The sequence below is a fragment of the Megascapheus bottae genome, chromosome 13 (assembly GCF_031878675.1).
Source record: "Megascapheus bottae isolate mThoBot1 chromosome 13, mThoBot2.hap1, whole genome shotgun sequence".
NCBI classification, from domain to species: Eukaryota; Metazoa; Chordata; class Mammalia; order Rodentia; family Geomyidae; genus Megascapheus; species Megascapheus bottae.
Window position 1 is genome coordinate 19,539,741 of NC_143521.1, and position 24,760 is coordinate 19,564,500.

At 36.9% G+C, this 24,760-nt stretch overlaps 1 protein-coding gene across 2 annotated transcripts in view; it reads left to right on the top strand.

Annotated features, from left to right (window-relative positions):
- Adamts3 (ADAM metallopeptidase with thrombospondin type 1 motif 3) overlaps positions 1-24,144 on the top strand; it is a 185,778-nt gene extending 161,634 nt beyond the window's left edge. Inside the window, exons 14-24 of one of the 2 annotated variants that reach the window (XM_090343448.1) lie at positions 271-446; positions 2,271-2,404; positions 4,093-4,216; positions 7,857-7,937; positions 9,785-9,948; positions 14,670-14,835; positions 17,016-17,148; positions 18,700-18,907; positions 19,978-20,095; positions 21,728-22,213; positions 23,970-24,144. In XM_090343448.1, the coding sequence (XP_090199574.1) occupies positions 271-446; positions 2,271-2,404; positions 4,093-4,216; positions 7,857-7,937; positions 9,785-9,948; positions 14,670-14,835; positions 17,016-17,148; positions 18,700-18,907; positions 19,978-20,095; positions 21,728-22,213; positions 23,970-24,097 (1,918 nt within the window). In that variant the 3' untranslated portion in view covers positions 24,098-24,144. Of the gene's footprint in view, positions 1-270; positions 447-2,270; positions 2,405-4,092; positions 4,217-7,856; positions 7,938-9,784; positions 9,949-14,669; positions 14,836-17,015; positions 17,149-18,699; positions 18,908-19,977; positions 20,096-21,727; positions 23,708-23,969 lie in introns of those variants that run through there. The other variant, XM_090343449.1, reaches the window with a different exon arrangement.
- The last annotated feature ends 616 nt before the right edge of the window (positions 24,145-24,760 follow it).

Sequence of the window (24,760 nt, forward strand, 5' to 3'; positions counted from 1 at the left end):
CATGTTTGTGCTTTTAAATCTCTTTATATACCTTTGCCATCTGTGTAAAACATTGTGGTTAAAATGCAGACTGCAGCTAAATTTGGGGGTCTTTTCCTGCACAGTAAGGAAAGAAGGGTACTGTGGAAAGGCACTGGAATTAGACAGTCTGAGTTCATTCATTCTGCTGGCAACTGGGAAACACTGGCTCCCTGCCCTCCAGCACTGTGTCTGCTAGCCTGAGCTGCCAAGCCAAAGCCACAGGCTTTTTCAATGTTGTCTTTTCTTTAGGCCCATCAATGGTGGTCAGGATTGTCCTGGTGTTAATTTTGAGTACCAGCTTTGTAATACCGAAGAATGCCAGAAACACTTTGAGGACTTCAGGGCCCAGCAGTGCCAGCAGCGTAACTCCCACTTTGAATACCAGAATAGCAAACACCACTGGCTGCCTCACGAACATGCTGACTGTGAGTACCCAAGGCTCGTTCCTGCTGGGTGGATGGTCACTAAGACTTTAGGCTTTGCCAACACCAAACCCTGGCATTCCTGATTTCTTACTTGGTAAGACAAATACTTGCTTTTAAGAGCAAGTCCTTCTCAGTTTTCCAAGAATCAGACTAAATCCTGATCCTTTTTCTAGAAGTAAGATTGTGTGATAGACAAAGTCCCTGGAAGACAGCTTTATCACCACCTGGAGTAAAACCACCAGTGGAAAATAACACATGGGAGAGAGGTGCACTCTTTCTACTATAAGAAATAATGAGAGAAAAAGAATCATTTTTAGCATTGTGTCTTCAAGAACCAGAAAAGACCATTACTTATATAATTTAATAATAAAAGGCCATTTATAACCTAAAAGATTTATACACTAGGTACTAAAAAATAAACCCAGAGCTGGATGTTTGTAGTTCAGATCTGTAATCCTCAGGAGGTTGAGACCTTGAAGATCCAGTTTCAAAGCTAGCCTAGGCCAAAAAGCTCATGAGACTTCATCTTTAATAAATCAGAAAAAGGCACAACTAGAGGGTGAGGCTCAAGTGGTAGAGTACTAACAGTGAACAAATAAGATAAGGGAGTATAAGGCCTTGAGTTTGAATCCTAATACTGGCAAAAATAGTGGGAATTATTTTTTAATGTTTAATTTCTTGTCTTTCAATTCTTGAACAAGTATGTTCCAATAGAAATTTCTTACGGGTGAATAAAAATGTAGTTATATGATTGTCATGCTAGAGTGTGCCACTGGATTCAGTTGAGGGGTATGTACATCTGTCCTAAAGTTTTACCACATTCTGAATAAATTACTTATTTTAATCAATTGCAGAGACTATGCGATGTGATTGTGTCAGACCAAAGAGAAATTGTTTTGGTGTTCGGAATATTATAACAAATTGGTTTTTGTATTAAAGTTGGGTTTTGGTGTTTTAATTTTTTTCATATATTTTTAATTGTAATTAATAGAAGGGTTACATGATATTTGTCAGATAGAAGGTGCATTCATTCATATACATTGATACCCTTTCACATGTTTTGGTCCCCATTTCCCTCCCCCTCACCCCACCCCTCATCTTGTTTTCCCCCCTTCCCTATCCAATTTCAAATAACCAAATACAAATATATCTGATATATCAGGTAACAAAGTGAGATACTGTAACAATATGAGATAACCAAGGGACAGCAAAAGAGATGAGAGATAACATAGTACCTTAAGGACAACAATCATTCATTATATGGCTATTGTTTCTACATCCTTGAGGTATTTGTGCCAGTCAGTAGTGGGACTTTCACTGACTTCAGCACTGTCCTTTATATTTTTCACTCAAGACAGGTGTTCTACCACTTAAGTCATAGTTCCATTCCTGGCTTTTGGTAGTTAAATGGAGTTGAGTCTTGTGGATTTACCAGTCTAAGCTGGCTTTTACTCCTCAGCTCTCAGCAGTCTCCCTAGTAGTTATGATTACAGTTGAGCCATATGCAAAGATGTTTTTTTTAAGAGTAGTAAAATCTACAACCGGAGAGACTAGGACAGTCCTAGTTTATAACAGATATGCCTGTTCTACTACTTATTGGCCTCTTTGTACACTCAAAGAATTTAGATTAATCATGCACATTAAAACAAAGATGTAGACTGGCAAACTTATACTTTTCAGTTAGTGCTTCTTTTATTTATTTATCCGGAGTTCTGTTTGCTTTCAAGTACCCATATTGAAATTTTAATGCATTAAAAATAAACTTGTGCTGTTTGAACATTCTGTTTTATTAAAGTAATTAATTTTATCCTCTCTCTTATGCAGCCAAGAAAAGATGCCATCTTTATTGTCAATCCAGAGAGACTGGAGATGTTGTATATATGAAACAGCTGGTACACGATGGAACACGTTGCTCCTATAAGGACCCTTACAGCATCTGTGTGCGGGGAGAGTGCGTAGTAAGTACAAACTGCTTCCTTCTAGCCTTCTCACAGTGTTGATCAGTCTATGCTTACCATCATTCATATGCATATTTTAAATTTATTTTTTTTTTGTGCCTGTACTAGGGCTTAAACTCCAGGCTTCTTGCCAATACGTGGCTTTTTCATTCAAGGCTGGCTTTTTAATTGAAGGCTAGCATTCTACTCTTTCAACCAGACTTTCACTTCCATATTTTTGCTCATTAATTGGAGATGAGACTTTCATGGTTATTTCCTGCCCAGGCTGGCTTGGAGCGTGATTCTTATATCTCAGTCTCCTGAGCATGTCAGGAGTGAGCCACCAGCACGCAGCTTCGATTACATTTATATTTTTTGGCTGACAATTCTTTGTTAAGTTATATTATAATGATATCCTATGAAAGATCAGCACATAAATTTGAGAGAAACTGCTTGAAAGTACATAGTTCTTCACTGGTAAAAGCAGATTCAAATAGTTTTTGTAAACATTTTTGATCTCATTAAATGCCTTTTTCAAAGTAAAAAAGAAAGCATCTGGTTTGGGAAAACAACAGTTGAGAACAGTGTATTTGACTTAACTTTTTGTTTTACCAGTAGCCATCTAATAATTGAAGTGGATGATCTTTAAATAACAACAACAAAAAAGAATTCAATGCTAAATGTGCTTTGTCTTTTACTTTAAAGATCAGATGTCTCTCCCTCTCCTCTTCTTTTCTTGTTCTCTCTTTTTTCTTTTCTTCTCATCTTTCTAATGCTTTTAAGCATTCAATTCCACATCCAAAGTTGTAGAGAACTTTTTCTTTGTTTCCTTTAATCTGTTGGTTAAAGAAGATAATATGTTTGCTCCTCTGTGTTCACAATTAACATGATGCTACCTTTACTAACTGACTGTATAATATATTTTATTTTTTTTCTGGTCCTGGGCCTTGAACTCAGGCCTGGATACTGTCCTTGGGCTTTCTAAAGACTAGAGCTCTACCACTTGAGCCACAGCACCATTTCTGGCTTTTTTCTATGTGTATGGTACCGAGGAATCGAACCCGAGTCCTCATGCAGGCTAGGCAAGTTAAACTCCCGGCCCATGTAATATATTTTAAAGAAATGTATTTGGTTCATGGTTTAGGTAGCTAAACTGAGGGCATGTAGCTGGAATTCCTAGCCTTCCCATCCTGTGCTGTGTAGATCTGCCATTGACTTAAATACCAGTTCAAATACTGTTCTGTGACCCTGCTTTCCATGAGCATACAAATTCCATGGCTATGTCTCAATGTCTCTGCACTCCGGAACTTGTTTTCCTACACTCTACATTCCCTCAGGATCCTATGAAAGCCACATCCCATAGAACTCTTTGAAAGATTGCTCACTCTGTGATTATTCATCTTTATAAATATGAAATCAAGGACCATGCTATTTTATTTTTTCCCCTTAACATCAGCTCTAGCTTTACTTAATATTTGATTAAGATAGTTTATATTAGGGGAAATACTATACAATACCGGAGCAGTTATTACCTAAAATACAAATTATTTGATTTCACACTACTTCATCAAAAGACTAAGGTATGAGAAACCATGACTATAGTGAAACTTAGGACCAAGACTATAAACAGATAGATCATCATTCTCTGGGAATTTGATTTCTCCTTAGCATATTAAAACCTAATCGCATTTAATATCTTCTTTTCACAGAAAGTAGGCTGTGATAAGGAAATTGGTTCAAACAAGATTGAGGATAAGTGTGGGGTATGTGGTGGAGATAATTCCCACTGTCGAACCGTGAAGGGGACATTTACCAGGATTCCCAGGAAGCTTGGTAAGATGAGACACTCATGAATTCATAGGCTGCTGTGATTTCTACTTTGAGTCATCTTTTAGAAGTGCAGGATTCTTCTCCATGCATCTGCCCCCCCCAAAAAAAAATCAACAATAAAAAGCCAGCTGGTGATTTACTTCTATTTAAATTACTTTTTCAAACAATAAAACATAGAATTCATACTCCATATCATCTATGGTGAGAAAATATGTGACATTCATATGCAATTAATGTTTACTTTTAATATCTGTGGCTCATTTATAAACCAAGAGTTTAAATTTTTATTTAAATCACTTCCACTTCTTATTTTGAAGTTTTATCCATGTTATAAATTTTAAGATCTATGTATCACATAATTTATCTTAAAATTGGGATGTAGCAAAAAAAGAATATGAACTTGGTGTTAGATGTATATTGAAAATTGGGATGTAACCAAAAAGCATGTGAAGTTAATGTTGATGCATATTGAAAGTCAAATGCTATCCCCTCATAAAACAGACATGGAGAATATTAGTTTCATAATTCTCATTGGAATCTTTATAAAATACTGATATGTGAGCATTTATTACTACTAAGGATTGCTTACATTTGTGACAAATACATAATCATTAAATACTTAGATACATATTTGGGGGAATTTAGCATAAATTAGTCCCCTATTTCATTCTTTTTTTTTTTTTTTGACAGTGCTCAGGGACTGAGCTTGGGCTTTCTCAAGGCTAGAGCTCTACCACTTGAGCCACAGCATCACTTCTGGTTTTTTTCTATGTATGTAGTACCGAGGACTAGAACCCCGGTCTTTGTGCATGCTAGGCAAGCACTCTACCACTAGGCCAAACTCCCGGCCTTGTTTCATTCTTTTTGAACTCAGTGCCTTGTACTTGCTGGGTTAGGCACTTTACCACTTGAGCCACTGTGCCGGCCCCTTTTTATAGCAGTGATTTTTGAGATGGTTATTCTTCATTCTCCAGGTCAGCCTGGGATTGTGATCCTTCTGTTCGTGCTTCCCTTGTCACTGGGATAATAAACACAAGGCACTGAAGTTAGTCATCAATGGAGACTCATAAACTTTTAAGCATAGGTTTGCCTCAACCTATAATCCTCCAATTACTACTTCCCCATTACCTAGAATTACAGACTTGACCCCTGCTCCTGGTGCAGTGCTCTCTTTTGAAGATTGTCTTCTAAGACATTATCACAGTTATACAGAATACAGGAGAAAAAAATGCCACAGAAATGTAGTTTAAATACATCTTAATGATGGTGATTTTTCATTTTATACAAGAAAATACTATTTTTCATCCACATGGAATACTTCTCTTAGTCATTTTTTTTTTGCCTAATCATGCTGTAGATCTCTAACTCAAGTTGATACCATTTACATCAGCTTTGCTTGTTCATAACTTTAAGATGATAGGGCCCGAAGCATGGCCTAGTTGGTAGAGTGCATAAAGACCCAGGTTGTATTCCTCAGTACCACAATGCAGAAAAAAAGCCAGAAGTGGCTTAAGTGGTACAGCATTAGCCTTGAGGAATGCCGAAGGACAGTGCTCAGGTCCTGAGTTCAAGTCCCAGGACTGGCAAAAAAAATTTAGGATGATAGAAAAAGATGACTATAACTCAGATGTGTTTCTGCTTCTCTCAAGCATTTCCTTCTCTAATTATTAATATCCTTTCTATTTCTTTGTGATGAATCACCATGCTTTATTATTTATTATTATTTTTAAATACAAACGTTGCATTTTTTGGCTGATTGCTTTATTTAAATACAGTAATGTTGCAATATACTACTAATAATCTGGAAGTTGAATTATATGTAAATATACATATTTATCTTTATTATTCTGTTAAAATCAAATGTCATTTTCTTCATATCACTGTGAAATAAGAGCTGTATGATTACATGTTGTTATTTGGGGTATAACAATTTGTTTTACTTCCAGAATTAAATTAGTATAAGGAAATTGCCCTGATCATTCTGTATTCTGTGTAAGATAAGGTATATTTTTCACATACTTCAAAAAATGATGCTAACATTGCATATTAAGGTCACAAGAACATGAGAAAGTCTTCATCTGTCACACAGATTCACTTTTCATTACTGTCATTGTAGTCATTCAATAGACTAATTAAACTTTTCCAACAGGGAAACATTTAAGCAAGAGGTGCCATAAAGAACTCAAGTTGCTGGAAAATGAAATCTGCAAGTATTCTACTTCCAATCACCTCCATCATCTGCATTCATGCTTAGTCTTACTTTCATTGACTATTAACAGTTTATTGGCAGTAGCTAACTATTATAAATGCATTTTGCCTTCATCTAAAGTTACAGAATATATTTGATAACTGATCTAATACAGCATATATGGCTTATGGGATAGTCAATGAAACAGCAAGACTTTGATAAACATGAGAACTCCACTAACTAATGAACTTCTATTTAGGGAAGACAAGAGGCGCTTTCACTTTACCCAAAGGAGCTCGTAATATTTCTCTTGCTGAAACAAGAGAAGCTAAAAATGTACTGGGTAAGTTGTAGCAAAGTGCAGAAAGATGGGCATCCATAAATAGCATCAAGCTGTTTCTTTGTCTATGGCATCTTATGCATACTACTTCTAGTCATTTTATATGTGGGTAAATAGTACCATCTGTTGAACCTAACCTTTCTCTAAAGGGGAAAGCCTCAAATCACCACTCCACTTACTTAGCTTTTTGCAACATCTATGGATAGCCTGAGTAAAATCTACCTATAGGTACATATTACAACCTAAATATTTTTTATCACCTGTGATAATAGTAAGTAGGTTTGTTATAAGAATGACATAGAATTTTTAAAACCCAAAGCTACTAATACAAATAAGCAAAATGAAATGACCAGGTGAGGTGGCTCACGCCTGTAATCCTAGTTACTTAGGAGGCTGAGATCTGAGGATCAAGGTTCAGAGCCAGACCTGGCACCAAAGGACCTGAGATTCTTATCTCCAATTAACCTCTAGAAAAACGGAAGTGAGGCTGGGCCCAAGGGCGGGGTAGTAGCCTTGAGCTGAAGAGCTCAGGGACAGCATCCAGGCTGAGTTCAAGCCACATGATCCCCCCAGAAAAGAAAAAAAGAGCAAAATGAAAGTTTTGTGTCAGTTTTGGCTTCTAATATAAAAAGTTGTCAAAAATGGAAGGTTAGCAACTTATAAGTTACTATTTTTTTAAGAAGATAAAGTATCTCAGGTCATTCAACATGTAAGTACATTCACTAAAAATTAAGAGTGGTTAAGAAAACTGGAATCTTACAAAGTGACTCTACTGATGTGTCATCGTAATATAAATGACTAGTAAGTTGGTTACAAGAGTCACTTTTTTCCCCTCTTAAAAAAGGTTGTTGTTTTCCTTTCTTAAATTATCTTTAAGTAATTGTACAAATATATATATTATATATAAATATAATATATTTAGATCGGTGTTATCCTTTCAACCTGCAGGCTGCTCCAAAGGCTCTTTATGTTTTGAACTTCATATTGGAAACAGCTTCTTTCAGTTTATGGATGCTCTCTTCTGCATGCAGAAGCAATAAGAACATAGTGCTCAACTAACCGTGATTATGCTTTTGTTTCCTTCTTTGCTTTCTCCAACATTTACACATGCAAAGGCTACCTTAAGATGTTTGACATCCCCCATGGGGCTAGACATGTGTTAATCCAAGAAGAGGAGGCTTCTCCTCACATTCTTGGTAAGTTTCTGTCTGCTGGCACTGCTTCCACATGCACTTAAACTCTGAAATGTCAAAGAAATTGCAAACACAGCATATATGTGTGGGTGCATGTATATGTGGATGCGTATATATGCAAGAGTCACATATATAAATGCATTAGTTGAATATTTTGTGAGTTTTGGTCATTTCTCCCAACTATTGTTCCTTTAAAACAAGAACTATCTAAAAAACAAAAGTAGGCACTGGATCTGAGTCATAATTTTAGTTAAGGGGAAATATAAGTTCATATTATATTTCTACCCTCCCATACAGAGTAAATATGCATGTCAAGTACTAAATTAAAGAATAATGTCCAAAAAATTCATCTACATTGAAAATGTTGCTATGCTGTAATGTTCCCTTCCTCTCCCCACCCCCTTTTTCACTAGATTTCAAGTTAAGTTGAAAACAATGCTATATTGTTTTTAACTGGCATACCTATTTCTGTGGTTGTATTTTCCAAAATTATTATATTCTCTTCCTTTCTTCTGAGATTACGTAAAAGTCAGTTTGAAGTATAAGCACAGCTTTTACCTATTAAATAAAGCACTAAGATTTCTATCCCATAGGCACCATCTTTCAACTCCAAGAAAATCTTTTTTAGTATTTGGGTTTGGACTTGGTGCCTTGTAGTTGCTAAGCAAGTTCTCTCCCACTTGAACCATTCCACTAGTATTCTGTAATTTTTTGTTGTTTTTTTATTTATTTTTTTATTAAAGAATTTATTAACATTGATTTTTTTGCAAGGTGTTTATTTTCTTTAATAGCATGAAGGTTGAGTGCATAATTCCGCTGCTTTTTTAAAGCTAGATTTTCAGGTGAGGTCTGATTTTCAGGGCTAGTCTAGGAACATGGTCCAGCCAAAGAGCTGGAATGACAAGTTCATGCCAACACATCCAGCTATTTGTTGAAATAAGAGTGTCACTTTTTCTTTGGGCTGTATTATTAAACCACAGTGCTCTCATTCCCATGTTCCAAGTAGTTAGTTTGACATGCAAGAACCATTGTGCTTGGCAGTGAATCACTTTTTATTATGTGTTATGTAAAAAAAAATGAATTGTTTTATGGTGTCTGAAGGAGCTGGTTGTTTTAAATTCTGTTCTAGATATATTCAGCCATAGATTTTTGTCCAGAATTTCTTATTTTCATGCTACAGTTTAGATTCTCAATAAAACAGATGAAAAGTTTAAGAGGAATACATATTAGTAGTTTAAAATGTTTTATCAATTTTTAACTTACTAGAGAAGCATATTTGATAATATATAGTCTATCAGCTTTAACAGTGCTGCGTAAAGTAATGTGGCTTTGGAATTTTTTTCAGAAAACTTATTAACCTGAAAATAGTTCAGCTATTTTGGGTAACACATTTTGACCAAGCTTATGGAGATATACTATATGGAGATATACTATATGGAGATATACTATAGAGAAGCTCTTCTGGTTTATGCTGTCCTAATAATATTAATTCTTGAAGTAATATCTATTCTGTGCAAAATCTCCCCAGCTTTTAGATGAACTATATGAGATGAACTTGTTTGAACATATTAATCTCTTTGACAATGTTTTCAAATGGGAAAATTTGCAAACATTATATCTGCCTGTTTACTTATCTCGCCATCATTTTTGACTCATAGGAGTGCTCTGGGGGATTTTTTTCCCCATGCCTAATAAAGAAAAGGGGAATAGTGTCAAAACTAACACTCATTTTGATAGCTTGATAATACTAAGTAGCCATTGATTTGTAGAAGGGGGATAGACTGGCTATGAATCTTTAAACATTGTAATATGATAACATGTATGCCGGTTCCTCATTTTTCTTCCTTTAGCTATTAAAAACCAGGCTACAGGTCACTACATTTTAAATGGAAAAGGGGAGGAAGCGAAGTCACGGACTTTCATAGATCTTGGTGTGGAGTGGGATTACAGCATCCAGGACGGCATGGAGACGCTGCACACTGATGGACCCTTGCATGACCCTGTCATGGTTCTGGTATGTGGTGTGCGAGAGCCTGATGTGTTGCTGGCTTACTCTGATGACTGATATACCTTAAGGCACTTTTACCGTGGGCATTGCATAGTTACTTTCCCTCTTAATCTCTGTGAAATAGTGTTGTCTTCAAAAGACAACAGAAAGGTAAATTACTCACATTTCCAATGTTCATACTTTTAAATCTGGCTTTGTATTTAACATTTACTTCAGTGTAAATAACCTCCTTTAGCTTTTTTTCCCCTTAAGGAAGTATTAGCAGAAAATCCTTTCAATTATTGAAAATACTATTGTACCTTTGTGTTTGAAGGATATGGTCACTGGATTAGAATTTGGTTTTTTGGTAGTGATGAGGTTTGAGCTAAGAGCCTTATACCACTTGAGCCATGCCTTTCTACGCCAGTCAATTTTTGCTTCTTACAATTTTTTTAAAAGAACCTTGCTCTTCACCTGAATTGACCTGGAATGAAATGTTATTTATGCTTCCCACATTGCTTTAGTGACAGATATGAATGATTACAGCTAGCTTTTTATTGGTTAAAGTGGGGTCTAAATTTTGCCAAAATGGGCCTAAAACTGTGATTCAGTCTCCACATAGATATGAGCCACTGTTCCTAGTAGGATTGCTATTTTTTCCTCTTAATCATTGTAAGATATTTAAAAACAATTTCAAAACCAATTGTAGTAGCTGTACAGAGGGTTTCAATTAAGCCTGTCAGTTTAAAAGTACGTATGAATATAGTGCATCTTAATGGTATCCCTTTTATCATCCTCATGTCTCCCAACTCCATCCATCCTCTCAATATTCCTAGTGTTATTTCACATATATACATTGAGTATTATGACTGACCCTTCCTTCTCATGTATCCTCCTCCCCATGACTACATAATGACAGTAGCACACACTAGCTTTATTTAGGATGAAGGTGGAGGGCATACCTGTTTAGGGGATGTTCTCAGCAGCAGCATTAAGGGCTTCTGCCTCTGGAGTTCCTGAGAGCAGCATACATTCTCACAGCCAGTCTTACTTACACAAGTATGTGTAGCAGGTAGGCACTAAATGACTAAAAAAAGTTTTTTTGCTTATGTTACATTGCAACCAATGAGCTGTGTCAAAATTTGTTTTGTAGTGTCTTGAGCTAACAGTTCTCAGCCTATTGTGAAGAAGAAAAAAAGCCAGAATATATCTTAAATCCACTGATAGGACATATTTGTCTTCCAGATCTGTTTTTATGATCAAAGCTTCATTTATTTTGCTGCTCTCCATACAGTGTGCCAACTTTCCCTTTATGGTTTGAAAAATACTTTACTTTGAGGTTTGTGGGGAATCTTCACTATGAGTTCATGGTTGGTTTTTATTGTCCCCTATTTGGTTAATTTTCTATTAAATCTTCAAGGTAGGTGCTCATCATTGCCTTTGCTACTCAAAGGTCTTAAACTTCAGAACGGATTTATTTTAGTGTAACAGAATAAACAAGGGAGAAACATTTCCTGTTCCCTACACAGGAAATGGGAGTAAAAGACTCTATTCATGGCTTATTTTACATACATGTTGAACTAGTTAAAATTGTTCCACAAGTCTTAGGCTTTGCTTATTCTTTTATAATCTTTCATGAAAATGTCCAGGTTGCATGATTTCTATTCATTGTTCATTACATTCACTTTTTTCTATGTGATCTCTACTTTTCTAGTATTTCCATTTAGCTTTTTTACTTTCATGCCTTTTTTATTTCAATAATTTCCATTTCTCTGTAGGTTCATTTATTTTATCCAGTAATGATTAAATTCTGTATCTTCATGCTGTCTGGTTCTTTTGACTGCTAATAGTTCTTTGCTTATACTTTAAATTTTTCCACTGGCCAATATGGATGAAAAATGGGTTAGTTGGTTTTGTTCCTCATGTCAATAAGTCTTTGACTCTTTAAGACCTGGTTTTATTCTTCATTCACACTGGTCTATGCCAGTTTTGTCCTTGTTCTTTTGGGGAGGGCCTGAACCAAGTAGCTCAAGTGTGAATGAACTTTGACATCTGCCTGCTGTCTGATATCACTGTCACCTTCTCCAATATCATTGTCACACTCTCCGCCAGCAGCAGCCATTCATTGATAGACAAGTTACCTTATGGCTCTTTGTGTGCAGAGCGGCCCTGAAGCAAGGAACCCAAGGAGCTTCCACGTTCCTTCCAGAGCCTGCTCCTGTTTAATCTCTAAACCCTAACCTCCATCTTATTAGTTGTGGGGACTGGCTGTACTGGGCTGTGGCTCCCATACTCGGGGCCAAAGCCTAAATCCTGGCCTGCTTGTTTTCTCACCGTCACTCAGATCACTGTCTCTTCCCTTCAATTCCATCTTATCGAGATAGCAACTCCAATAATGTACTTGATTTGAAATGTGTTTTTAGATTCCCTTTAAATTTTTTTAATCTAAAACCAAATTTCCCTAATGTTGTCTTTTCTCCTTTAAAAATAATTTCCCTTTTGAAGTGTCTTCATTAGTTGGCCTTCATCTTTTTAAATTTTTGACAGTTATCTATTGTCTCCATAAATTCGCTAATAAGTTCCTCTGTGAAACATGATTTGCAAATATTTTCTTCAAAACCACAATTGGATGTAAACGGGGGAAAATTTTAGTTGGGGATCAAATCTAGCCAGGTACTCTACCACTGGGCGATATCCCCAAGCTTTTTTCTTTTCCTCCTTAGTATTTAAAGTTAATTGTACAAATTCATATGACTATTCTAGTCTTTTCCACTGGTTATAATGTAAGCACAGGCAGACACAGGTAGGAGAGGCAGGGTCTTACTTTTCCTCTTTCAGAACTGGGCCCTGAGCACTGGAGGCATGGTATATGGTGGCCAGGTTGTCACAGCTGAAAAAAACCATATGTAATGACTTTCAATACTACTTTAAACATACAGAATAGAAAACTAGATTCTTCACCCAGAGAGCTCTCAAACAAAAGCTATTTCTAAAACATTGAAATTATAGTGGATTGCACATTTTATCCCTTTGTATAAGTCACTCACCTAAGCCATATACAAAGGCAGACAACAGAGAAAACATTCGGGATTAATGCCTATTTGGTACACCTTTCAATTTCTAAAAGCTTCACGTACTAATTTAAAAAGTCACTGATAATTAGGCAACAGCACAGTAAAGAAAAATATGAGAGAGAGCCAGGCTCAGTGGCTCACTCTTGTAATCCTAGATACTGATGAGCCTGAGATCTGAGGATCAGGGTTCAAAACCAGCCCAGACACAGAAGGACCTAAGACTCTTGAATTTTCAATTAATCACTAGAAAACAAAATGGGAAGTAGAGCTTGGCTCAAGGGTAGGGTGGTAGCCTTGAGCTGAAGAGCTCAAGGACAGTACCCAGGCCAAGTTCAAGCCCCATGACCCACAAAAAGAAAAAAAAAGAAAAAAGAAAAATACAAGAGAGAAATCTACTTTGAAGACTGGAACTTGATAGTTATGAAATAATCTTTTTTCTTATACAGCTTATGAAGGTAAAAAATACTTCATTAGGGCATTTTTATGATAGTCTCATTTATGCAAGTTACAATTGTTTTGTCAGTCCATTCACCAGTGCATTAAAAAGAACAACAAATATACTGTTAGCCTACAAATTTGTAAAAATATTTACATGTGGGCTGGGAGCCTGCTCTAATGCTAGTGTTTGCCTAGCATTCCTGAATGTCCTGGGTTTGACTCCTTAGCACCACATATACAGAAAAATCTGGAAGTGTTGCTGAGGCTCAGGGGAATGCTAGCCTTGAGAAAAGCCCAAGGACAGTGGCCAGGCCTGGCAAAAACAAAGACATTTTCTTAGAAAACATGGAAATATTTTTGTTTGTTTTTCTATTCCTGCTTATTTTGCATACTAAATTTAATATAGATGATTTTGAAATATATTTTTCCATATTGTCTCTGGAGGGAACATTATCATTATAGCAAAAGAGCTTATTACTTTAAAAAAAACCTTGAAAATATACAGATGTTATAACTGAAGGAATACTGTGGTGAACATTATATAAATGCAAACTTAATTCATTAGTGTATGCAATTTATGCTTAAAGGGATATTTTGGTGTTTTTTTTTTTTTTGTGGGTCGAGGGTCTTGAACTCTGGGCGCTGTCCCTACTCTCTTCAGCTCAAGACTAGTGCTCTACCACTTCTGGTGGTTAACTGGAGATAAAAGTCTCACGGATTTTTGTGCCAGGGCTGGCTTTGAACTGTAGTCCTCAAATCGCAGCCTTCTGATTAGCTAGGATTACAGGCTTGAGCCACCAGCTTTAAAGTTTTTATGTTTGTATATTTTTCTTTAACATTATTCCTTGTTCTTGGGTTGTTAAAAATGTCATGTAAGGAAGTAATCTTCTGTGCTATTATAAAAGAACCACAGAATCTGGGGACAGGAGTATTCACATTTAAACTTCTCCAGACTTCCAGAGACACTTTACCACTCCAGACTTCCAGAGACACTTTACCACTCATAACAATCTTCAGAAAGAAAGCACCATCATTGTAATTAAATTGGTCTTTGTGGGAGGGAAATGGGGACCAAGACATGTGAAAGGGTATCAATGTATGTGAATTAATGCACCTTCTATCTGGCAAATATCATGTAACCCTTCTATTAATTACAATAAAAATATATGAAAAAAAGTTATGTAAGGACAATATCATGTAAGAACAATATCATGTTACTTTTCATGTGTGTTTTAGATTATACCTAAGGAGAATAATACCCGCTCTCGCCTGACATACAAATACATCATCCATGAAGACTCTGTGCCTACAATCAGTAGCAACAATGTCATCCAGGAAGAATCGGACACTTTTGAGTGGGCTTTGAAGAGTTGGTCTGAGTGCTCCAAACCCTGTGGTGGAGGTAACAATGAAATAATAATTATGGTTTTAACAAGAAATTCATCTGAAAGCTAATCCTGCTTCTATCTCCAATTGAAATAACAAGAATAACAACCCAAATGCCAGTACAAAACATAGTTACTCAAAATCAGCAAAGTAGTCTATTTCATTTGTTGCAGTGGGGATCATAGAATCTTCCTGCTTAATTGTCTTAGGTTCTATCTGTGTTTAATGCAGTAGGTAACATTTAATCACAACTCCAAAACTGTCCTAAATCAGTGTGCTTCAGTTATCACCTTTCTTCTTTCTTATTTTTTTATAGAGTTGTTGTACAAAGGGGTTTCAATTTTACAAGACAAATTAGATTATGTGAACAATGCATGGTGTTCAATATTCTGTCGTGGAAATGTGGAGAACCACATTTCTATTCTACATTTATTTTGATAAGGCTAATTGATTATGGTCTGTATTTGGATCCAGCTGTTATACCCAAGTGCTTACATATCACTGTAAAAATACTCAACAACTTTATGAGATGAGTGTGTTTTTATGTCCATTTCATTGAAGGTACACCCCATACACCAAGGAAGCTAACTAGTGTTACTCAATTCTCCCATTATCCATTCCTAGTTCTGAAAAATACTGCTTTGTTTAGCTGGCCAAGACAAAATCATAAAAGTAATTATATAAAAATAGTTGTAAGCAACACTGTTCGTGCAGTGAATGCCTGAGCAAACTATTTTTGTTATTTAAATTGAAGTTATTCCTAAAAGGTTTTTAAAGTGGGAGAGCATTAGCCTTGAATACAAGTGCTCAGAGTTCAAGACCTATGACAGAAATAAAAGACATCCTCTTTTTTTTTTTTTTTTTTTTTGCCAATCCTGGGCCTTGAACTCAGGTTCTGGTACTGTCCCTGAGAGTTTTTACTAGAGGGTAGTGCTCTAACACTTGAACCACATCTATACTTCTGGCTTTTTGTTGATTAAAGAGTCAGCTGCCTGGATTGGCTTTGAACCTTGATCCTCAGATTTCGGCTTCCTAAATAGGACTATAGATGTGCGCCACTAAGTGAAAAACATTTGTGTATCCATTTTAATTCAGATCCTCTGCACAGTTACATCGAACTTGGTCCTGATGTAAGTCGTGCACTCCTTTGTTACAAGTCCATGTGGCTTCTTCCCTGTTTTAGAAAGGAGAGTTATTGCAGGAGTCTTTCAACTAATACTAATTTGGATTTTCTACTGTTCCCTTATTTCTAAGGGAAAAGTTTTTGAAGGACTAGTAGAACTATGGTATTTTAAAAATCCTCCAGTCTTTTATCATTACCTGCAGATAACCTGAGTCTCATCATGAGTAGGCATTTAACCAAAAGGGCAGAACATTTTGCAAAACTGATTTATATATTTCAAAAAATATTAACTGCTATGAAAAAGCAAATGTGATTTGCAGCATATGCACAATGAATGTAGGCTAGGGACTTTAGCAATTCACTGTATGACCCAATCCTGGGCTGGAGGAACTCTGCTATAGCGAACATTGTGTGGGCCAATAACAGAGTTTGACTATGGGCAGTGTGTTCCACGGTAAATGTCCACATGCTAAGAATTTTACAGTGTTTTGTAAGGAGCAAGATGTCTTCAATATAACTCTTGGTTCAGGAAGATACTGCACATAGGGTAAAATTGTATATCTTTAATGGATAAGGAATGTGTTCACATGGTAACAAAAGATCAACCTAAATCCAGCAATCTGGGTTATGTGCTTTCCCTACAAATTTTTGTAGATTTGACATTTTTCAGAATGGTAAACTTATCAAAATTGCAAACACTGGGAGATTTTCTTATCTTTGACCTCTTTATATGTGACTCACCTGAAGTGTTCTGTCCTCAGAGTTTAATTCTGTTGCTGCTTTTGTACCTAGTACAATTTGAACTTCAAGATTTTGCTCAAGGTAGCTGGACTTTTATAAGCTTTCTTTATCCTTCTTCCAGTGAAGTTGGAGGGTGTTCTCTGCAGTTAGTCACATAGGGGTACCAGAGGCTTTACAGGCCTATCATCACAGTGATGTTCCTACCCGTCACACTAAACTGTATCCCCTGAAAGTTGAAGGTGATAGAATCTATTTTACCTTTGCACTTGGTTTACTATGTGCACTCACATTTATTTGAATACTCACTGAAGAATATTTATTTCCTTTTCCAGGCTCCCAGTTCACTAAATACGGGTGCCGGAGGAAGAGTGATAATAAAATGGTTCATCGTAACTTATGTGATGCCAGCAAAAAGCCAAAACCCATTAGACGGATGTGCAATATTCAAGAATGCACACATCCACTGTAAGCATACAACTGTCCTATTCTGAGAAGGAAATAGGTGTCTAGCTCATTTTAAATTTCACTTACAAGCAAGACATTTCAGAAGGATTAACACTGTGGTTGCTGCCTCTTAGCTGGTTTCCCTTGATCCAAGGTTAGATACTGTGCAGTGTGAGATGATTATTGCTTCCCTGTGTCTCAATATTGGCTCCTTTATAAGTGCTTCAGTATTTAGGACTTCCTTCAACATGTCTTTCCTTTCCTCTGAGACTTTTTTTCTCCAGTAAATCAATGTCTTCATTTCCTCCCTTTTTATTAGCATATATTGCATAAAGAGTTCATTGTGAGGTTTCCATATATAACAGTCATCAAATTCATCCTATTTACTGTTCACACCCCTTTCTAAAAGTTTTTTTAATGGATTTCATTATGCTATTTTTATGTAATGTAAATTCAAGATTATTCACCCCGTATACATGACCAAATACTGTGTTTTCCTAGAGCATAAATCTATTCTAAACATTCAGGGACAGAGGTTTCCCTTCAGTCTCACCCTAGAATCCTACCCTGTTTTCTCCTGGAAATTCTCATTGATTGCCTCTGCTTTGTGAGGGATCTCGTTTACTGAATTAGTTGTCTTATTTCTTGGTTCATTCTAGGAGGTTTCAAATGTAGGTAAGCTTAGAAAAGATGTCTTTTTTCTATCAACTATCAACCTTGATCCTTAAGCACTGGAGTCTACTGTTGAAAATTAATTGTTGATTTCTTTTCTCCCAAAGTAGGATCTATTGTTTGTTAGTATCTTAGGATTTCACAGTAATGGAAATGCCATGGTACTCATTTTTCCTTTCCTTGGGCTATGTAGTTGTAGATCTTTTAAACTGACTAATAATACTTACAAGGCATAATGTAATACTGTGAGATTGAAAGGTAAAAGCTAAGATAATGAGCATAATCCTTCACCTTATATGCTTTTGTGTTTTAATCCTTTTAAAATCTGCTCTGAGCAATTCTGAAATATGCATTACTCAACTTTTTAAATCCAATATCTCTCCCCTCCTATAGTAGCCCTTAACTCCCCTTTTCTTGTTAGGCTTAATTTTATTTAGACTGTTTGCAGTCCTTTCCCAAATTATTTTCCCTCAAATGTAATCATGCACCCGGACTTTACCTTTCAGTTTCTTCAGAAAGAACTGATTTACCAAGATAAGAAGGTAACAGCCACAGCTGTTAAAATGCTATAAAATGAGTGAACTCTATAGATTTCAGGAAAGTATGAAAAGCAGCACCCTAACCCTGTTGTCCTAATAAGCATCCTTGGATTTCTAGTTTTACTCACTTCAGGGGTTTCATGCCATTAGCTACGTGGCTGAAAGTTAGTACTTCATTCCTGTTCTTTAGGGCCAAATCACTAAGCAGAAGAAAACTAAAAGTGAATGTTGAAGTCTGTTCTCGTTAGAAAGTCAGCTTTGAGACTGAGTGCAGCCTAGCCCAGTGCACAGCAAAGCAAAGGGAGCATGAGGTGGGGATATGGCAGCATCCCATTGAGTTCTTTACATTGCCACTCCACAGCTGGGTTGCAGAAGAGTGGGAACACTGCACCAAAACATGTGGCAGTTCCGGCTACCAGATCCGCACTGTACGCTGCCTCCAGCCGCTCCACGATGGCACCAACCGCTCTGTGCACAGCAAGTACTGTGTGGGGGATCGTCCTGAGAGCCGCCGGCCCTGTAACAGAGGGCCGTGTCCAGCCCAGTGGAAAGCCGGGCCCTGGAGTGAGGTGGGTGTGTGAATTCTGAGTGTGGTAAATTTTAACTTGGCTTTGCATGAACTGAGAAACTGGTATATTTTCTAATCAGCTGGGGTTGGTAAAAAAAATTTAATACTTAAAAAACAGTACTGTCATTAAAATCAGGGTCCATGATACTTTTATCCCCAATTATCTACCAAAAGGCTTGAAATGGGATAGGTATGGCTGTAATGATACAGTACCAGCCTTGAGAGAAAACGCCAGAACATAAGACCCAGAGTTCAAGCCTCAGTATACATAAAAAAAAAATAACTTGGGAGGCACAGTGCTGTGGATGTGCATTTGTGGCATGGAAGTGTGTCTGAAAGAACACAGGCCTTCTAAGATGTTTCCTAACAGATCTTGCTTGCTCAAGACTACTAGCTTTCACTTGCATTGCTCTTCCCATCCTTCCTCCATTCTTTCCTCAGGGTCCAATTCCCCTACCTTCATAGTGCTGGGAAGCTTACCCGTAACAATGGCTGATGCCTGTCCGAATCCATGCACTTGTCCAGCACATCATCCTTTTCCCCCCAGTACACAGCCATTGCCTGGTAAAGGAGAATGTTTGGTTATAGGCAGAGTTGGGTAGTTCTAAAGAATTATGGGGCCGAAAGGAGGAGAAAAGGCCTGGAGGAGGGACTCTGTAAATGAAGGTCATCCACACTGAATAGAACTCCTGTCCCAGAGCAACAGAGATGCTCCTTCTTCATTAACAAACATATAGGAGTAAAGTAACAGTGGTTCCAAAGCAGCTTCTCAGTACAGCACCATCGTAATGGCTTCTGGGATGTGTTCTGGAGATCTTCCTTTGCTACTAGTCCCACAGCAGTCCTTATAGAAACTTCCCAAATGAACAGATGGTACTTTTTTTTTCTGTAGACTGAATTTCAATGTGAAGGATGGTAAATGATGAAGTCAATGCTCAATCCCAGGATTATCTGTCTTTAAAACCTAAATTACTCACCATGGCCTCAGTAAAGTGACAACCACAGAGCGATAGGGAGTTGTATGCACACGGCTTCGTAGAATGCATAACTAACTGTAACCTTTGTCTGCAGTGTTCAGTGACTTGCGGTGAAGGAAAAGAGGTGAGGCAAGTGCTGTGCAGGGCTGGAGACCAGTGCCAAGGGGAAAAGCCTCAGTCCGTCAGACCTTGTCAGCTGTCTCCCTGTCATGGTAGGTGGGATACTACTCGATGTCCCTCTTCTCATGGTGTTTTTCAGTCTAGCAAACCAGAGAAATATGCAAAGACAAACAGTACTAGCCTAAGACAGCTCCTTGTGACAATGGCCCACCTCACCTTCCTGTAATATTGGAGGGCAGTGTCATGTCTGTCCATCTTGTCAATGTTAGCCCTCATTAGAGACATACTTATTTTTACCCAGTAGATTCAAGTATAAGTTCACATTGTAAAAGACATACATAATGTCACAGCAGGTCTTGAAATCATTGGTACTCTTATATTGTTGATACATTTTGTGTCCTAGCTCCACTACAAAAGTGATGTATATTTTTGTTTAAAACATTGTTCATAATTTTAATCTGTGTTCTTTTGCTTTTTTTCTACTGACAGATTTAAAGCTATAAGGGGCTTGTAGGTTGAGGAAAAGGCAAGCTTTTAAGTAAACCACAGATATTGCCATCTGCTATGCTTTTCACCAAAGCTTTTATATTCTGAAGTTTTCAGACTTCAGTGTTAAAAGTAATTTTCATCTGTGACCATGAGGGGGAGATAGAGCACTTACAAAATCATTTCACTTCAAAGTAAATCATATTTTAAGGGTTTAAAGTTTGATATATATATTTACAAATTCCTTCATGAACTTGACAAGCTGAACACTTTCTAGGAAACCGTGATTGATCTTAATAACTGGTAGAACAACATGTCAGATGTGGGGGCTAAAGAGAAAGCCTGAAAAATGAACTACTACAAAGTGAACTACTACATAATGCTAATTTTGAAATCTTGGCCTAAAGGCCACGTATTTCTGCTATATTTTTATCAAACAGACAAACTATTTTTTCTGACTTTTCTGGAGGTAGAACAAGAAAATTTCCTTAGATTTCATGACTGATTTGATGCCTTTAACCCTTTCTCATGTATGACATAAAAATTACCATGAAAAAGTAAAGATTTGCCTTTCCTCAGTCTTGTTCCCTCCTGTACACAGAAGTATATTCCGGCTTCAAAGAGAACAGACTGTGAATTGGTCTCTCCAATGCAAAGTACTCACACTTCTATTCAGTCTCAGGAAGTTAAAGCATAACCTGTTCCTTAAATAAGGACATAGATATATTGACCCTTTGAAGGGTGGCACAATATTAACTACAGTGACATTAGCTGATACAAAATATTTACAAATGTACTATGTACAAACCTGAGATGTGGACATGTCATGACAGCTCTTGGGGTATAATCTCTCTGGTCTGACTGGAAATAACTACTTATTCATACTTCATTTCTCTAAAGAAAAAAATCTCTATCCACTATCGTTTAATAACTATGAATCATAAAACAGCTGGCCTATTTCATGCCAGTTTGTGCCTTCAAATAGCAACCTACGAATATTCACTTGTAAACACTTAATAGAAAGAAGGTACCCTATAAGACAGGCAGAAATACAATGTAGAACCATAAACAACCATAAAAGTTTGTCTTCTTTTAACCTTAAAAAAATTGTCTTTACAATTGAGGGTGGGTAGGAAATAAAAAAAACACATCTGCTGCTATACATTTAAAATGTCTCTGTGGAGAAAGAAGTACATATTTCAGTGAATTCATTCTCGTGTATGTTTTCACTTTTGCAGGAGAGCCATGTTTGGGAGACAAGTCCATATTCTGTCAAATGGAGGTGCTGGCCCGATACTGCTCCATCCCAGGTTATAACAAGTTGTGTTGTGAGTCGTGTAGCAAGTACAATAGCACCTTATCACCACCCTACCCTGGAGAAGCTGCTGCACCTCACAATGATGCAAGTGACCCCTCCAGGTCTCCAGTGATGCCTACACCTTTGGTTCCCTATGATTCAGAGATCTCTGCTAAGAAAAAGTCTTTGGGAAGTCCACAGGCACATGCTGCTTTCAGACCGAACAGTAGACCCAATGGTGCTAACTCACCTCAGAGGGAAGCACACCAGACTGGAAGTAAGACTCTGAACCTGCTCTCAGAACCATCTTCCTCACCCAGCAAGGGAGGTGGCCGCCTTGGTTCTGCTTCACAGATGGCTGCTGCGTTCTTCTTTAATGTCAATGATTCCACAGGTGCTACTGCTCAGGCAAGAACCTCAAAGAAAGGTGACAAGATAATAAGAATGCCTGTTTTCGAAAGATGAAAAGATAGCTAGATCTAGAAACCTGGACAACCTCTCTCTCTGCATGGTGCATACAGCTTGTTCCAAGGGGGAATCTCCATAGATGGTTTACTTTCACCTGTTAAATGGAAGAACATAAAGTGCTGGTTCACTTTCTTGTTGCTTTCATCCTCCCTTTTTCATTCTGCATTGACTCATTTCACCAGAATTCATTGGAAGAAAGGACCAAAGATTAATAGAATAACAGTACACTGCTGAGTCTGGTGGCTGCTCTCTAAAAGAAGGGACTGGAACCAATTGTGCATATCAGCTGATTTTTTTTTAATGCCAACGGTTTACACCTCAAGAAATTTTGGAAATAGTGCAAAGAATTGTTAGACTTGTATTCCTATTTATCTATATTAGAAATATTGTATGGGCAAATTTGCAGCTGTTGTGTAAATACTGTATATTGCAGAAATCAGTATTATTTTAAAGAGATGTTCTCGTATGATTGTTTACTATATTACATTCCTGGATGATCTAGGTGCCTGCCATTGAGTATTGCCTTATTTGACATTCCATTGGTTGATTTTTCAAAGCAGAATATTATGAAGAAGTTAGAAATACAGCTACTGAGTGACAGTATAAAAGAGGCTTTGTTATAGGGTTCTGGTTGAATCAACAATGTGATTATAGAACTGAAGATAAACATCTGTTTTCTATTGTTAGAAATGAGGACGGATATTAATTAATGTAGTTGTAGTCACAGGAAACAGTGAATGGACCTGCTCAAGACAAACTCTTTTGCCAGGACCTCATTTTGCACCCTCATGATGTTTAAATTTTCCCATTGCTGATATACCAAGGCTTATAACTTTGGGTAGCTGAGAAAAACATCACAGTAGCAAGTGACAGTGCTTTGAAAGCAGGTTCAAGCAAGTATTTGTTAATGGTTGAGATAATTTATTTTCTGCATGGTTCATATCCAAATCTTCACAATGCATCAGACTGCAATCATGTGCTAGTAATTTATGTCAGTGCTCTCCTTGCTCACAGTGAAGCCAGAAATGTAAAGTACTTGTATATAAAATACAAAACGGAAGATATTTATTAAAAGTTGATTTTTTTCTTGATAGTATTTTTATGTACTAAACAATGACAAATGAAATATTTTGGTAAACTAGAGAGACAATAATTTTCTGTGCTATAGAGGACAAATTAAAAGCAAAGCTAAACACCACACTCAATTCAGACCTAAAAAATAAAATTTACACATTATGTAAACCTTTTTTAAAGTAGTGGATGTAAAGCTGATGACTTGTTCCCCTTGAAGGAAACATAGAACAGGAATAGAGTTATAGATTATCTTTTTAAGAATGTTTCTAATTTACTATTCATTCAAGATCAGTGAACTAAGCAGAAGGTTCGCAGGCAATATCTGAACTGTTTAGAAATAAACTTTGCCACTTATTGACACATTAACCTTTCAAAGCCCAGATGTGCCACTTATTGACACATTAACCTTTCAAAGCACAGATGCTTAAGGACTTTTGCATTTAATCATAGTAAACTTACCAGCCTCAACCATTGATTCTATACCTCTAAAAACAATCGCTGCTACTTTGTAAAACAATTATTGAGTGAATTCCATACAGCAAAACAATCCCTGAGCCTTAAAAATAACTTTTCCCCCTAAGAGTCTTACCAGAATGAGATTCTCTCTAGTTTACTTGCATGTGCATATGTCTGATCCACAGGGACTATGAAGATGTCAAACACACACACCTCCCGTAAAGATGGACAAATTCATCATTATACTTCTGACCTACGAGCTTCCTTTTCTACTAAGCTAAAAGTTACTTTCCATCAAAGTGTACACTACTGATGCTGTTTGTTGTATTGGGAACATGTAGCAATAAAAAATAAAAATGTTAAAAGAGACATCTGAGTTGATCTCGATTTTTATTATTATGACATATTCCATGGTTATGGGAACATGTAATTTCCTCCTACAAAGGGAAATGGTATCACATCCATTTGCCTCTTATCCTCTTATACTTTCCCTAACGAAGTTCACATGACAGTGTCTTTTCACAAACAAAACAAGAGGCATGTCTTCAAAAACAAGAGGTTTTAGGAGGGGATTTTCTGCTTGGTTCTATCCCACAGAAACTCAGAAAGGAAAATGGTGATTTAACATCATAGTGACTTTGAGATGAAATCTACTGAGCAGCTTTGAACCCTGACAAGCCAAATCTTGGCGATAGCAAACAAATCAAGTCTCAGGACCATGAAAGAGAAGGCAATGCACAGTGAATGGTTCTTTCCAGGTTTCATTAGAAAGGTGACACTATGTTCTGGTGGTTACCACTGTGAACTGCAAAACCAGCCAGCTCAGGTTTGATCTCCTCCTACAATTTCATACCTGAATGGGTTTTTAGTTTCCACATGTATAAAATTGGAGGAAGTTTCAAAAAGAAATGGACTCATTACCTGACTTTGGTAACTGTAACCTCTCTGTATATCGCCTTTTATTTTTATTTTATTT